This window comes from Echeneis naucrates, chromosome 18 (genome assembly GCF_900963305.1).
Source record: "Echeneis naucrates chromosome 18, fEcheNa1.1, whole genome shotgun sequence".
Classification (NCBI taxonomy): Eukaryota; Metazoa; Chordata; class Actinopteri; order Carangiformes; family Echeneidae; genus Echeneis; species Echeneis naucrates.
Window position 1 is genome coordinate 7,465,120 of NC_042528.1, and position 15,528 is coordinate 7,480,647.

Sequence of the window (15,528 nt, forward strand, 5' to 3'; positions counted from 1 at the left end):
TCTTGCTGGGCTCACTGAGCAAAAGGATAACTCGTGCACAGCAACTCAACCATGACCACACAACTAAAAATAAACCAGTCATTCTTTCCACTCACAGGGACTCTTGTACACAAACATAGGTGCAAATGAGAAAACTGATTACACGGGCTACCAAGGTTGAATTTAAATGGACAGTGTATGAGCACAGCGTGCATACAGAAAAATAAAGGAAAATGTAATCCAGGCTACCTGACGACAAAACAAATATACAAGACGCATATTCCTGTTAAATAACTGAAACAGGATTAATGCATTCTCCAGTGTACGCTATACTACAACGTTTGTTTAATCACCATAATGACCGATAAAATAGATGCTCCAGACATCAAATTAAGGATTTTGGCATCTGACATGTAACTCATATTTGAATTCCTAGATGTCTCATAGAATACATTACTGCTTGGATTTTTATCCAAATATTTACAATGATCCCTCACTTCATGAAACTACAACACTAAATAGTTTCTTATATTCCTTTCATGGAAAATGCAAATACAAACCAAAATCATTTCAGCAAATGAGTCTGTTTCAGTAGAGATAAGTGAGTGTACAATACAAAAATACTTTGACTATCAGTCCCAAGGCACATACAGCTTTCATCACTCTTTTCAACTGGGAGGGTGATATTTCTATGACAAGCTTATCATTACCTAATTATTCATTTTACATCTAGTGATTAATAACATGGTACCCAATTGAAGTGGTAGAAAGAGCAGAAGGCGTTGCAACCACATCAAGAAAGCTGAATGACAGCCACTGAAATTTCTGGATTTCTTTTTGTTTGTGTTTTGGAGCAGAAGTGATGGCAATATGTGGATGATTTAACTCATATCTCACGTGGAACTACTTAAAATCCTGTCTTTAAGTAACAGTAGTGAGTCAAACTAAATTTCCTCTATGATTTTACATGACTGAACTAGATAGTGACATTCACTCTCTGCTTCAATGAGCACACTCTGTTTTTCCCCTTTTGCATAATACTGGGACAGACAATCTTTCAGCGCTTCAGCAGGCCTTGACAGACTGTCACTTATAAGCAGGCAGGACAGGGCGATCTGAGTGGACCACGCTGGACTTTAGCCTGTATGTCATCAATGGCAAGTTTTGATAGTGTTCACAATGTAGAGCAGGACTGTGTGCACAACCGCAATGATCCAAATAATCTGTGCTGCTCTGGTTTTGGACACCAATCAACAGCAGAAACAAGAAACCACAGGGAGGCTGGGCGACTGTGAAACAAAGAGACCATGAACTTGGTCTGCCAGGAAGGTGATATGGAAACGAAGATCACAGTCTTCTTTCCGCTTTTGCCAAAGGCACTGAACCTTAGGAAAGGGGTCAGTGTAAAAGGTCACAGTGCAAGGTTATAGGAAAGCTTTTAATAGATGACATTGACACTTTCTTATTTTTTCTCCTATTATATTGGATGCCTTGATGTTGTGGATCTTAAAAACATCCTAGTCTGTTTCCGTAATTTAGGCTATGTTAGGAACCAACAACCTGGTGGTTCCTCACTAGTTCTCTTAAATATGTATACAAAGGCAGTAAAGCAACAGAAAATGCATGTGTCAGCATGTTTAAATTACAACATAATTACAACAAATACCTCTGTTTGGATGATTTAATGGCACAAGTACTGTGTTTTACCTTTGCATCTGAGAGCTAACATGTTTACATTTATCCAGCGCTTCAAATTAATTTGGTTTTAGAAAGATTGTTCCTAGAATCCTACATGCCAGGTGCTCAATCACAAAATGATAAGGGCATACTTGCAGTACAGATCATCATTTCCCAAGTACTTTTTCCATGTAGGGTATTGGATACAACATAGGATTGTATGCAAACTCTGCAAAAAAAGTCTGGAAGAATACAAACACAGTGATCGAACTTTAGCCTGCGATACACACAGACCCTTGTCAGGTGAACCAAGCAGATGTCATGTTAGTTCAGTGGGTGTGAAAGGAAATATAATGCAACATGGATAGCCATCTGTTATTGTTGTGCCTGTCAAAAAACCATGGGAAAATATTCAGCACGAGACACATTCACTACTTTTTTCGTGGAGCATTTAGAAAAAACAAAAACCAAACAAACAAAACAAAAAAAAGCAACTAAGCCAACTGCAGAACAACAAATATAGCAAAATATTAGATGTTCCTTTGGCCATTCCATTCCCCTTCTATCTTTCTATGAGCTCGATGGAGCTTGCAAAGGTCCCTGAACTTTATATAGAATGTGTATATACTTGTCAGGGCTGCAGGGACTCACTGAACACCACAACACTGACAATTCAAAACCAAAGTCAATCTCTTGCCAATCAGAGTGAGGACACCGCTGAACTGACATGAGGCCAATGCAACCTGCTTGTGGGTATCAAATATTCAGTGTTTGGTCAGGGATTATGGGCTTTGAACGCGCTGTCCTCTTGGGACAGGTGGAACATGACCTGCTCATAGCCATTAGGGAACCAAAGAGAGGGAAACAAAGACAGCCCTTCGCGTCAATGGGTAGGTCTACACATGAGCTCATAGGTACACAGTGAAAAGTCACAGAGTGCATTTTTCATTGTCTAATGAGGGTGAACTGAATGTGAGCTTCTCTGAAACAAACACGGGTAACCCAGCATCATTTGGATTGCCAGGACACAAAAAAAGAGGAACCTGTAATCCAATTTAGCTGATTTTGCAATAAAAAGAAATATCTTGAGAGGACAGAGAAAATGCTTGTTTGCCATTTACTGCTGCCTCACACGCTCAATAATGATTTGAAAGCTCAAAGATATTGCAATGTTCCATCACTGTTCCATTATAGAGAATGCAGCCAAAGAAATCATCATGTCTGGGTCAAAATACTTGAAATCAATACAAGCTGGTTACAATGCTCACAGGCTCATCAAAGCTTTCATAGGACAGAAAAAAGTTGACAGGAAGCACAACTTTTCTCTCAAAAAGATGAGAGAAGGAGCTGAGAGGGCACTGCTGAGATGTCGATACTATTGGAACCAGTTACGAAAATGTAAGCCTGTCCTGATGAGGGAAAAAAAAAAAAAAAAAGTATGAGGCATTTCGGAATCTAGAAAACCTGACAGCCAAATATTTGGACAAGAAAACAACTATGAATGACGCAGAATGGTTGCAAAAGTAAATGGCAGATTTAAAGCGTATCACAGCTCAGCTGAACAAATGTAGAAAAGACATGTGTAAAAAAGGTTCTTAACAAAATAATGAATGGCCATTGGAAAAGTGTCTTATGAAAGGAGGTGACGTAAATAACCCAGCTTTAGTACGTTTAATGGATACTCTGGTGCACTGGTCACAGAGGCTGTGTTGGAAATGTTGGAGGAGATGAAGATTTCCCCTGGTGCGAGCAACAAATAAATCTCTGCTTTTCAGTTTATTCAATACGTGCTGACACTGCTGTTTGTTTCTAACTCGGGAGCGCCAATGAATTCCTTCCCGTTTCTCCTTTTTACCCCACATCTGAAAAATTCAAGGCCAACTGGGGAGCAGTGGCAGAATGAATACCAACGGTAGTTTATTGTTCCAAATGAATTTCTGAAACAGGTGTGCAAATACATAAGGCTGTTCGATCAATATGCGATTCCCTTCACTCAAGGAAGACATCAGACTAACGCTGTTATTATGACTTTTTAAATCACAGCTAGCATTACTGCTGTGTATACAAGGATAAGAAGTCAACATGGACTTTGAGGATACAGCTTGTTGATAGAGCTATATCAGGAAAAGGCTTGTGTGGGCAAAAATCATCCATGACGTTATTGATGTGATATACAACCGTATCGGCTTAGTCCTGCTATGCGACATTCTCCACATTACCCTCAACCTACGTGATCTGTTTGGGCTGCTCTTGGCAACTACATGATCAATGAAGCAATGATTGTGAGGCTGTTCTAGGACAACGAACATCTCAATTAAAATCCCATGGTCTTCTAACTGACTCCATCCATCATTCGCTTACCCTGGTCACCTAAATATGGCCAAGCCAGCTTTGTGCCTGTGAAACTCAATTTATAATAATCTGTAGCACAGACTGTGTAAGATAAGTTAATACCCTGTGTTTATAGAGAAATTGCTCTACTCAAGTGGAAATTGTCGAATGAATGAGTGGTAATGGGTTTTAAATTTTAATTATGCCTCCAAAGCACTGACAGCCGTGGCTGGAGGCATTATTTACTTTTTATTTTTTTATTTTTTTCAGTTATTCATCCTGTTCCCATGAAGGTGATGTCACAGGACAGGTATCACTTTAAGCTTGAGGTTTAGCAGTAAGGTTAACTGATTCCAATTCAATGGCCAGATGTCACAGTCAGAACGGAGGTATCAAAATGTTTTACTCCAGAATACGTGACACAATGTATGCCTTATGAGAAAAAAAAGTGATAGCATTTCATAGCCACAAAGGTGAAAGATCAACTTCTCTGCAACATCATAATGTTTACAAATACACTTCATTAAATTCCCTTAAAGTTTTTGTTACCAACTGTATAATAACTTTCATTTAGCCATATATTTCACAGATCATTTGGTTTCCAACTAAGTGCATGAAAATGCTAACTGAAATTAAAATACATAATATTCACACATTCCACAAATTGAAAGTCTACCTGTTTTCTCTTGTCTGTTTAAATCCATCACACTGTTGAACAGATTATGCCCATAACTCGGCATTATAGAGAGTTCAAGGTTCTGTTCTGCAGTTCAGAAAATCCCAGTCTATTTTCTGAAACTAACGTTTTTTTGACAATTTTGTAAATAATAAAGACTGTCTTATTCAGCACATGAACAGTAATTGAGCTTAGTCCAGGGGGAAATATGTTCAGTCTTGTATTTAACGTGATCAATAATTAATGGGGCTTGACACTAACATTTCAGTCCACAACCTTGCACCATAACACTGTATCCTATGGTGCAGCATCATGCACATTTTCATTATCAACCAAAGGTTTGAGGGCATGAAGGTATATTACTCCTGAACACACACTAATCATATTATCACCATGTGGGTAATGCAATCTGACCCTAACAACCATCCAGTCGCTATGGAAACCAGCAGCACTGGGTGGACAATATAGATGTATTTCTCAAAACTTGATATCGCCCATGTGTTAAAATTCATTATTATATTTGGAAAGATGAAGCCACCTCTGACTTTAATAGGGCAACCCATTGATGGAGCAGCTACTCATACCTGCCTCCCATCCTCCCCATTTGCTCTCTGTCTCTAAGGTCAAGGAGACTGTGGAAAATAGGCCACGGCTGTGTGGAGACATTCTCAACATAAAAGCTTAGGTTTGAAATGCTATCCTTGAAAGCAATTCTCTTTACAGTAGAACATAAAAAGGGACGATGCTAGTTAAAGTCTCACATGTTCAGAAGCATGTTGGAATTCATTAGCATGTTCATCTATCACCTCTCCTGGGCTTCACACGTCTCACTCATGCAGCGTGATAATCAACCACCTTCTGCAAAGTGGAGCTCAGTTAACATGAGCACAACACAGGAGCCACACAAGAGCCGAATGAATACATTGGCATTAGCACGCTGGGTCAATGTATGCTAATAGTGCAGTCACCATCTGCACAATTTACCAGTTAAAAAAGGCCGCACATTACACTGTAAGAACCAGGAATAAGGAAACACAGCCTACGTGACATTTGTTAAATATACTGCAGTATCAGCTTGAGGCATGCCAATAACCTGGTAACCTTTACCCCTTTTGAATCCTTCATGGAGTAATCTGCTAGTAATTCCTCATAATCCAATATTTAATCTTGTTAAGCCCACTGATTCAGTGTCTGTCTTCTAAAAAATGGTTCTTGGTGTGTGTATGTGTGTGTCTGTGTGTGTCCTGGGAACAAAAGGGAAACCAAAATCTACTCTGCTTTGCAGCATGATACACACGCAGAAATTGTGATGAATGTTATTGTGCCAGTGCACTGTACACGACCACTTCTAGAGGGGGTTTTGAGGATTTGGCATCATTTTATGGCTCTGCGATATCTTTTACTGTCTCTAAATGAATAGAAGAGTACAAAAAATTAAAAGTTATCTGATCAAAATAGCTGAAAATTGCTATGCACTTTTATTAAATCAGCTCACTACAACAGCATGCTGAAAGTGTATGGGATCAAAAATAATACTCAGAGTGACACAAAAAAAACGGCTGTCGGATCTTATTTCTGGACTTAGGTGATTTCACTTTCATCTCCACTTTCACACCCCCTCAGTCACAAAAACTATGATGAAGACTATCATTTCAATCATATTTCAATCAAAACGTGGATAAAGTGAATGTTTTCACAAAGTGTTAAGAGGATAACACAGAAATACTTAAAATTTAAGAGAATCAACTGCAAATGGATACGCGTAGTAGGACGATATCTATATGTCGAAGTCCAGCGGGATTCTTACCGGTGTTAAGCGTGCCCGTGATAAGTCTGAACAGGTACTGTGCGAACTTGAAGATCTCTCTCTTGCACCTTTTCCTGCAGCTCATCTTTGCTCGGTGGGAAGGGGGGCGTTGAAAAAGTCAGCACAAAAGGAGGACTTTGATTTCAGGGTTAAAAAAAAAAATTTTAAGTGAAATTAAAAAGGAAAAAATCCGAGTGATGCGTTTTTACTTTGAAAAAGTCCCACAACAGGGCACGAAGTGTCTTCTTCTCTTCTCCACTCTTCTGGTTGTGTTAATTTGGCTCTTTGTTTGTATGTGGCACGAGTGCTGATCATGAGTGAGTGGAAAGCAGCGAGGGGGACTTGTCTTGCACGCTCAAGTGTGTATATGTATCCGGGCTCCTCTGTTGCGTGGTTCCAGAGTAAGGATGACTGATGAACACAGGGATGCTCTCTGCTCTCTTGTCAAGTCATTAATATTTGCTTACCAGCGGTTTACCTCCAGCTCTCTGGGGAAGGTAGGGGGACCTCTCTCAGTCTCTTTTCTTCCTCCAACACTCAATCCTTCTCTTATGACTTTTCCTGCAACTCCTCAGAGCAAACACTCTCCTGCTCCTCCTCTGTGTTACTACAGACTACTCTTTTGGCGTCTCAACATAGTGCTTTTCCAAAGTGTCTCTCGCGTGCTGTCTCTCTCAGACACAAACACACACACACACACACACACCATACACACACACTCCCACACTTGATCTCGTAGTGCGCCTGCTGCTCGCTCTACTCAGCACCATCTGTGGATGTTTTACCCTCACTGACGGTTGCCATGGAGGTGTGGCCTGATTGGTCCAAGAGGAGGAGGAGAAGAAGAAGAAGAGAGATAGAAAGCACATGAGGAGGAGGAGAGAAATAAATGAGAATTAAGGGGAAAGTGTCCACCTGAATGAATCAGCAATGACAGTAAATTATGAGTCTGGCACATAAATGAACATTAAAACAATAAGTGACAGTAATGGACTGTGCTAATGGCACACCGTAGTCTCTTGAGACAGAGATAAGGGAAGTTGCTCAGGGAATGACAATCACACTGAAAAAATGCAAAGTCTCAACACAGGAGGGGAGAAAAGAGAAAAGCAGAAGAGACCAGGTGAGCGATTTGCTACTATCAAAGTCAAGGTCAATATTAATAATGACTGGCAGGCTACGCCCAGTGTCTGTGATGACATTAGGACTAGCCAAGCGCATCATCGTCTCCTCTAATTTGCGCACTCTGTCTCAATTGCACTCATCTATCAATGTCAAGCCCTCCCCTCTGAAAAGCCTGTCATTAACTAACCTGACTGTTTCCAGTTGTATTACTGTGGCAGTTTGGCCCAGGAAAACTCTGAGGGACATTTTTTGCTCTTTCATTATTACACGTCCATCAGGCTGACAGGCGCAGGTATGAAATAAGGTTGGCCTTAAATCTGCTGTGAAACAGGGCTGAGATTCTACAGGTCACTTGACAAGAGAGGCAGGTCTATTTTGGTGAATCCTGCTCTGTGTAGAGTAGCAGACTCTGACCTTGGAGTTCTTGTCAGTGTGTTGTGCACACGCACTACAGATCTACACACACACTTGTACAACAACAGGAGGGAAGAAAAGTGTGCTTGATTTTAAAGTCTGGAAGCATGGTGTGAAACTTCTTACTGGGTCAGAGCAGAACAGAGAACTAATGCAGTGTCTCAATTAGGTGAATAATTTACAAGGCACCTGTGGGGCGAAGCGGTGCCTTTGTGACATGACTTGCTTTCATAAACTTTGGCATGAGATGTAATCTAAATGAACATGCACTTTCAAAATTGTTTTTCTGCTGTTGCTGGCTCAAGAAACTTTTAATTGATGCTTCAATAAGGCCTTCCCCATTTAGTTACTGTTAGTGCTACTGAATTCATTTAATTCTTCAGTGCATGTTGCAATGAGAAACTGATCAGCATCACAGCCAAAACGGCATCTTCATGTCTCTCTTTTAAGGACATGGTGGCCAGTTCTGACGCTACAGACTGATGTTTTACAAATAAAAATATTTAGGATACAGGTGCAATCCCAAACTGTGCATTGGGATATCTGTATGCACTCATGCAGACTCACATTTAGTCCATATTTTGGAAGCCTGTCCACTCTCTGACCCCCTGAAAACAGTTAACTGGGATCAGGTGCCTGGGATTGGCTACACCAAAGTATTTTCAGATCAGACAATTTTAACTCATTTGAGGGTCCATGAGAAAAAAAGCTCAGTGCGGTAGACAGATGGCATGCTGCTTACTAGAGCAATGGCAAACAAACACTGACCAAACCACCACTCAAGCACAATGTGTTGCTGCTAAATGCTGCACTTAACAAAAGTCTTTTTTTTTTTCCTCCAAACCTCTGCACCAATCACTCTGAAGGCCCATGATCCGCTTATTGAGAGTGAAGCATGATGTGTGGAACAAATCACCACATTCCAAGTCCATATACAGTCAGGAAAATCTCTCACCATGAGTCATGTTTACCTTAATGAACATGGTCAAGGCTAAAAGTGATATGGCGTCTGAGGTCAATGCAAACAAATGCTGAAAATTGTGGAGGCGGTTTTAACAGATAGATATGAAGACAGAAGTTCTTCCTTTAACATTTTCCAGCAGGATTTTTTTTTGTCTATCCATGAATGTATATGACCACATGGCAATGGTCATACAGTTTATGATATTAAAATTCATGCTTCTCATTGGAACTAATGGAACTAAAAATGAAATCCAAAGCAAGTCTTAATGCCCTTCAAGTCCCGTGTAAAAAGAAGCTCTGTCTTACGTATTATTAACTCTGTTTTTGGTTCCTCTTCAAACTCTATTTCTTTCCACTGAAAATAATTATGTTCATGCTCAGACAGACATCACTACTGAGCATTATAAAGCAATGGAGCCTTGATGTGGAATGATTTGGTGTGAAACTCGAAGGATCTTAGTTCTTATTCATCCTTGAGTCTACCTGAAGAGTTTACTTGATGAAGTGTGGACTGATGTCACCTCTGTTCCTGCAGGAAGCTGAAATCCAAGTTGCGCATAATCACACCGTCACCCTTTCTGCACAACCTCTTTCAATTTTGGCTGAGGATAAGGGGGATAAGGTGGTTTGTTTTTCAATATTTAACACGCAAAGAAGTTTGTAAATACTCGACTGTGTTTTATTTGAGCACAAAAGTTTTTAACTTAGAGTGAAAGGTTTAGGTGTATCTTACCCCAAAAATTTACACTTCAACAGTTTCCCAATATAAAGTCCCAGGGAAACATTTCTCTCCTCACAGACTTTGATGAAAAGCAGGCTTCTCGTGCCCTGCCCTGCAGCACTGACAAGAGTAACATGAAAAAGGCTCTGTACAGGGAGAAGTTGACAAATATATTGATCCAACCAGAAAACATGGACTACAGGTGCCCATGGGCACGAGCCACTATTCTGCTGCTGTCCCCCCCCAAATCCGTTACAGCAGCTAGAAAACTGCAGAGCAGCTCGCCATTTAACATGGGGACACAATATACAGTACAACCACAGACCTCCACTGTGAGATCCACGCATGCTGAGCAGCAGTAGAACACTTGCTATTAAACAGAGACATGTAGAAGGGAGAAAATGTAACTTTACAGCAACTCTACCTCCACTGCATCACAGCATGAAAATGCATGGTACATCCCCATCAGGGCAGATCAGAAAGTGGGAGCTTTGGGGGAAAATGGCCACTAAATTGAACATCAAGAGCTGAGCCACAATCTATAAAGTACCTGTCTGCAGTGGAATGTGCTTCAATGCATCGCATAAGAGCTTCACCTACTCACCTCGGGCTGCTTGATGATGCACAGAAAGTTGTTTCAGTCTCCCTCATCCATATCAGATTGGTGCAATATACTACAGAATAGATCTAAACGATCAAAATTCTTAACTTAAGTGGAATTTCTTGTAAGGTTTATGCACTTTGTATTTTCGAGAGTCACCCAACTTTCCACTTAATATCAATTCATTTATCACTACTATGATAACACTACAACCACAAGTTTCATCATGGTAACAGTGAACATGAAAAATGAATGGAGATTAGTTATTTTCTTCAAGAGACAAAACAAGAAGCCTCATTAACAGCAGCACTACAGAAGTCTGCCTGATCGTACCCTGCAGGTGCAGCATCAGCAGTGTAACATCTTCCAGCGCATGAACATATCAGTGAACACCAGCATGCACCAAGAGGAGAAATATCTGCAGTGCTCAGTACTAACAGCCAGCTTAGCTGAGTTTTGGATGCCAACACGCTATCAGTATATTAAGAGAGCATTTCCAGGAACAAAAGTTAAAGTAAACAACTTCACCAAAGAACTACAAAGAAGGCACAGAAACTCAACTTTTCCATCTCAATTCAATGCAAATGCCCTCTTTTCACCCAAACTTTCTGCATGGAATTCATTACATCTATTTCTATATGAGGTTAACATGAGGACAAGGAGCCACTGACATGCTGCTAAACAGACATCAAATATATAGAATTGAATGCAAGAGCTGACTTCCCTCATGATCCTGAGAAAGAAACTATATTGTTGCTTAGCAAATATCCGATCCCCTTCATGTGGTGAAGACTGGTGAAATCTTAGTGATATACACATTACTGCGTTATACCCTGTTAAATTGCAGGGCATAATACCTTGCTGTAACAAATGTCTCTTTTCATTATTGGTAATTATAGATTAATCTGACAGCTATTTCTTTACACCTTGATGACTCAGTCTATTAATTGTCAGGAAATTGTGAAAAGTGCCCCTCAATATTTCCCAGAATGCAAGCAATATCTTTCAATGGTTGTTCTGACCAATGCTCCAGAACCATTCGATTTCAATGTTTTAAAAATGGGGTTGAAGTATTCTAATCAGAGACTCAAACATTCTAAATATATATGGAATAATAATAATAATAATAATAATAATGTTAACAGACACATTCATCTTACAGTTCAGACCAAAAGCAACGCTGGCATGATCAAAAGAAAAAACAAGCACAGCGGTTTACCAGAAAAAACACCCAATAAAACAAAAGCCCATCAACATGAGTCACGACACCATAACAAAGCACATTGCTGAGTACAGCGAACGCTGTGAGGAGCGTAACTGCATTATCAGTTGTGTGTACTGGTTTATATAGGAATAAATCCTCAGAGGCTTCCTGCATAAGCATTCAGAGATTTCCACTGCAGTTGATTTCAACACTACAAAGAGAAATAACTGGAAAAAGTAGATATACTGTAGACTCGTGGTGATGCATTCAGTTTCAAATTGAACAGTCAAGTCTGGGCTCTGTGCCCAGAATCGCTTACTGAACACGCAATTTGATGAGGCTTGGAAATAAGGTGGTAATATAATGCATCATTGCCAAACATGTACAATGATAGCAATCTGGGACATCTTCACAGCAGAGGCAGACAGTCACTGAGCAAAATAATGCAGCAATAAATAAAAAAATATTTTGAAGAATGTCAGGATGTGCTTTCGCAATAATCTCCAAATCCTTATCCACTTCAACAGAGGCAGTAAAAACTGATATACAGGAGGAAATTAAATACACTTTTTAGCACTTGGCCTTAAATGACTCTTAAATGATAATGACTATCAGCAATAAAGCTTTAAAAAAAATAAAAATAAAAACTCTACTTGTAAAAGAACAGATTAGTCAGCTGTGGGGCTTCTCATTTATGTTTTATACTTTCTGTCAGTGGACCCAATTAAGTCAAGGGCAGGTGGCCCTCCCTTCTACACATGAAGCACAGTTTATATATAGCTTATACATAGTCATTATATGATATACTAAATACTGAATCATTACAAGGGCTGCAACTATCAGTTTGTTGTCATTTTTGTAATTTTGTTCTCTATCGAATATTACATAGATTCATCAAAAGAATTAATTTGCCTTGTGAAAAAGCAATGGTAAAGAGAGAGAAAAGGTGCGAAAAATGTTATGAACATGTTGACATTATGTTGAATTACATTGCCTTGTGTCAGCTCCCCTCTGTGCTTTCGGTTTAAGTGCTGCATCATGTGCATGTTATATCATGTTCTTGTTTTATTTGGCAACTTCAGTTTGTCCTACACCTTCGACATTTTTTGTCTCTTTTCCTGGCTTTGTTCTATCTCATCTATGATCATGCCACTGAATTCGGAAACACTGTGAATCAGTAATAACTGCACAAGCTTCAATTCAACAAAAATGGCCTCAATCAATTTTTTGTAATCAATGTATTTGAATTACTCGTGTAAGCACTTCAGCCCTAATCATTAAATAATTCCACCATGTTAAGGGCTGCTATAGTCAACTTTATGAAGAGATGAGGCATGCAGATGATGCCATTAGGAAAAAGGTTAGATTTGTTCAGATAATATTCATATGGGACCAAAAAAAAAAAAAAACCCCACAACATTGTCCAAGGAGGCCTTTTTACTACGATGACAAACTGTCCTGTGAAAAATGGGTTTGATGCTTCATCTCCCACAGCAGATAATTGATTCTTGTTTGAGCAGCTGATTTGGTGCTCATACTGCATTAAACAGTATGCGCACCAAATGAAGAGCAGTGATAAGTGAAATTTGCTTTGCTAAGATATTATGAATATATCAGTGTTTTACTGACAAAAACTACAAAAAGTTAGTGAATAGTGGATGGAAAAGAAAAGTCTAAATAATACTGCAGTTTTCTGTAAAATTAATTTTCTTCTCTCAATTCATCATTTAGGTATAAAACTCTATGCCTAAAAAAGACTGAAAATGTAAAAGGTGGAAGTGGCTCAAAATACTGGCAGCCTACAGGGTGAGATAAGACCTCAAGTGTGCCGTAGTTAAGTGTGTAGTTTCAGCAATAAATAATGATGCTTCATTGGAAAAGCAGAAAAGACCGTTAAATTTAAATTTACAGGATTAATGTCACTACATTTGCCTCGAAACGAAAAACTATCTCAGCTTAAGCCATTTCATTAATTTGCTAACAAAAATAGGACAAGATTCAGTGATACCGCTTTGTGGAAATCTGTTCGTGAATGTACAGCAGAATGCATGATGCACATGTGAAAGTCACATTTCTTACACCTTCAAACATTAAACAAAGTGATAAAAGAGACCTTCAGCTTCTTTGAAGGAAAGACTGCTGGTAAGATCAGTTCTGTGTCAAGTAAAGCAATTCAGGGCATCACTGCAGATAAGACCCAGGTCGATATCTGAAGACAGTAATAAATTGCTTATCACATCACTGTACTTATGTTAGCACAACTGCTCCCTTAGGATGGTGCAGAAAAGCATATGGGATGTCTTTTCACATTAAACTCGTTTTCCTGCTTTGTATGCACTTTACAGTCCCTGGTGACAAAGTGTATACTCTGCATTACAGCAGAATGATGGATTGTCACCCAGAGACTATGGCAGCTTAAACACTGCGCTCTGCTTGAAAACTTATCAAGATACCCGCTGCAGCCAGTCCTCACTGACAATCATTACCAATCTTTAGAATAAGGTGGAGCTTATATCGAAAAGGTCATTATGGAGAACTTATTTCTTCCCCTTCATTATAATTCTGTTGGTGGGAGGAGAAACCTGAAATGCTATCTCACTTTCTTCCAGTGGAGACAACACATTACTGTATATCTCTATCAATACTCCCTGTAGGGCGACAATTTATCGATACAAGTATCTGGCTGGGGGAGAAAAAGACTCAAATAAAGCCACTGATAAGGCCGGCTTCTGCTTTGTATGTCCATTCACACAGCTGAAAATGAGACTATAATGGATAACTATCATTTTCAGCAAAACGTCAACCGCTAACAGGCTGTGCATCCGCTTGAAAGATGAACACTTTATTTCTTACCACTTCCAGTATAACTGCAGACTGAAATGGTCAAATTGATTTCTTACTTTTTTTTTTCCAAGGGGCATTAGGTCTTTTATTCATGTCTGCTGACAAAAGCTACTTTCACACTGCAAGCTCTAATGCTCAATGCTGATGAACTACATAGATCTGTTTTTCTTTCTTTTTCATCCAACTTAAATTAGTTTAAGCCTTTTGCAAAATCCTAATAATGTCTTCTACTTTATCATCCTTCCACTGAACAGTCTCTTTGCTTACCCAATAGTACTGCCAGCAGAGAACAGTGGGACACTGACTTTGTGAGTAACTCTGGGCTAACCAAACTGATGATATTGTATATATGATAACGTTGAAAAAGTTAATGCTGACTATTTTCAGCTTGATAATGAATGCAGGTGGGGTCATGATTAAAATCATGTCACTGAATTGTAATGCCACTGCTCTTAAGGTAGCACGTGACAGCAGTGTGGAGTGCTGATGAACTCTGTTAAAAAAAGGTTTTACAGAGCCATGATTGTAGCTGTATTATTGAAGGAGCTAAGTGTTTATTTAATCACTCTCCACATATGTGATTTGGGTTAGGGTTAGGGTTAACCCTAACCCATATAATGGGAGCCAGGTAAATTATACAACTAATAGTGGAGAAAAGAGAGAGCCTTAAGATTATGTATGCCATCCCAAGGCACAGCACTGAAACAATCACTGAGATTGGGTTCTTCGGAGCAGAAACAGCTGGATGATTAATTGATTCTTAGACAGTAAAGTACAATCTTTCAGTCATTTCTGAGAAGTTTAAATTGTTCAGTCCTTGCTGATCTTTGAATAAAAAAAATAATAATAAAAAAAAAAAAACAACACCACCACCACCAACTAAGTTGGGACAGTGTTTTTTTTGTTTTTTTTTTGTTTTTTTTTGCTGAAATCAAAATATATCTATGCAATGAACACATCAATTCCAGAGACAGCACTTAATGTCCATGCTACCTCGACCTCATCAGTCGGTTTGAATGAGTGCAGGGTCAGTGTTAGTTTACAGGGAGCAAAAACAATCAGTCCCCCTTATTTGCTGTTCCTCAGGCCAGCCAAGTTATTAAATATGAAGGGACACTAAAGACAAAGTCATTATGAATCAACCATTTTGTGCAGGTGACTGAACAAGACAGAAGGACAGTGGAAC

At 39.3% G+C, this 15,528-nt stretch overlaps 1 protein-coding gene across 2 annotated transcripts in view; it reads right to left on the minus strand.

Moving 5' to 3' along the window:
* kcnip4a (potassium voltage-gated channel interacting protein 4a) overlaps positions 1-15,528 on the minus strand; it is a 98,028-nt gene that overhangs the window by 69,781 nt on the left and 12,719 nt on the right. The window contains exon 1 of one of the 2 annotated variants that reach the window (XM_029526118.1): positions 6,471-6,582. The exons of the other annotated variant lie outside the window; for it this stretch is intronic. Within the exon in view, the coding sequence (XP_029381978.1) occupies positions 6,471-6,555 (85 nt within the window). The 5' untranslated portion in view covers positions 6,556-6,582. Of the gene's footprint in view, positions 1-6,470; positions 6,583-15,528 lie in introns of those variants that run through there. 2 annotated transcript variants of the gene reach the window in all.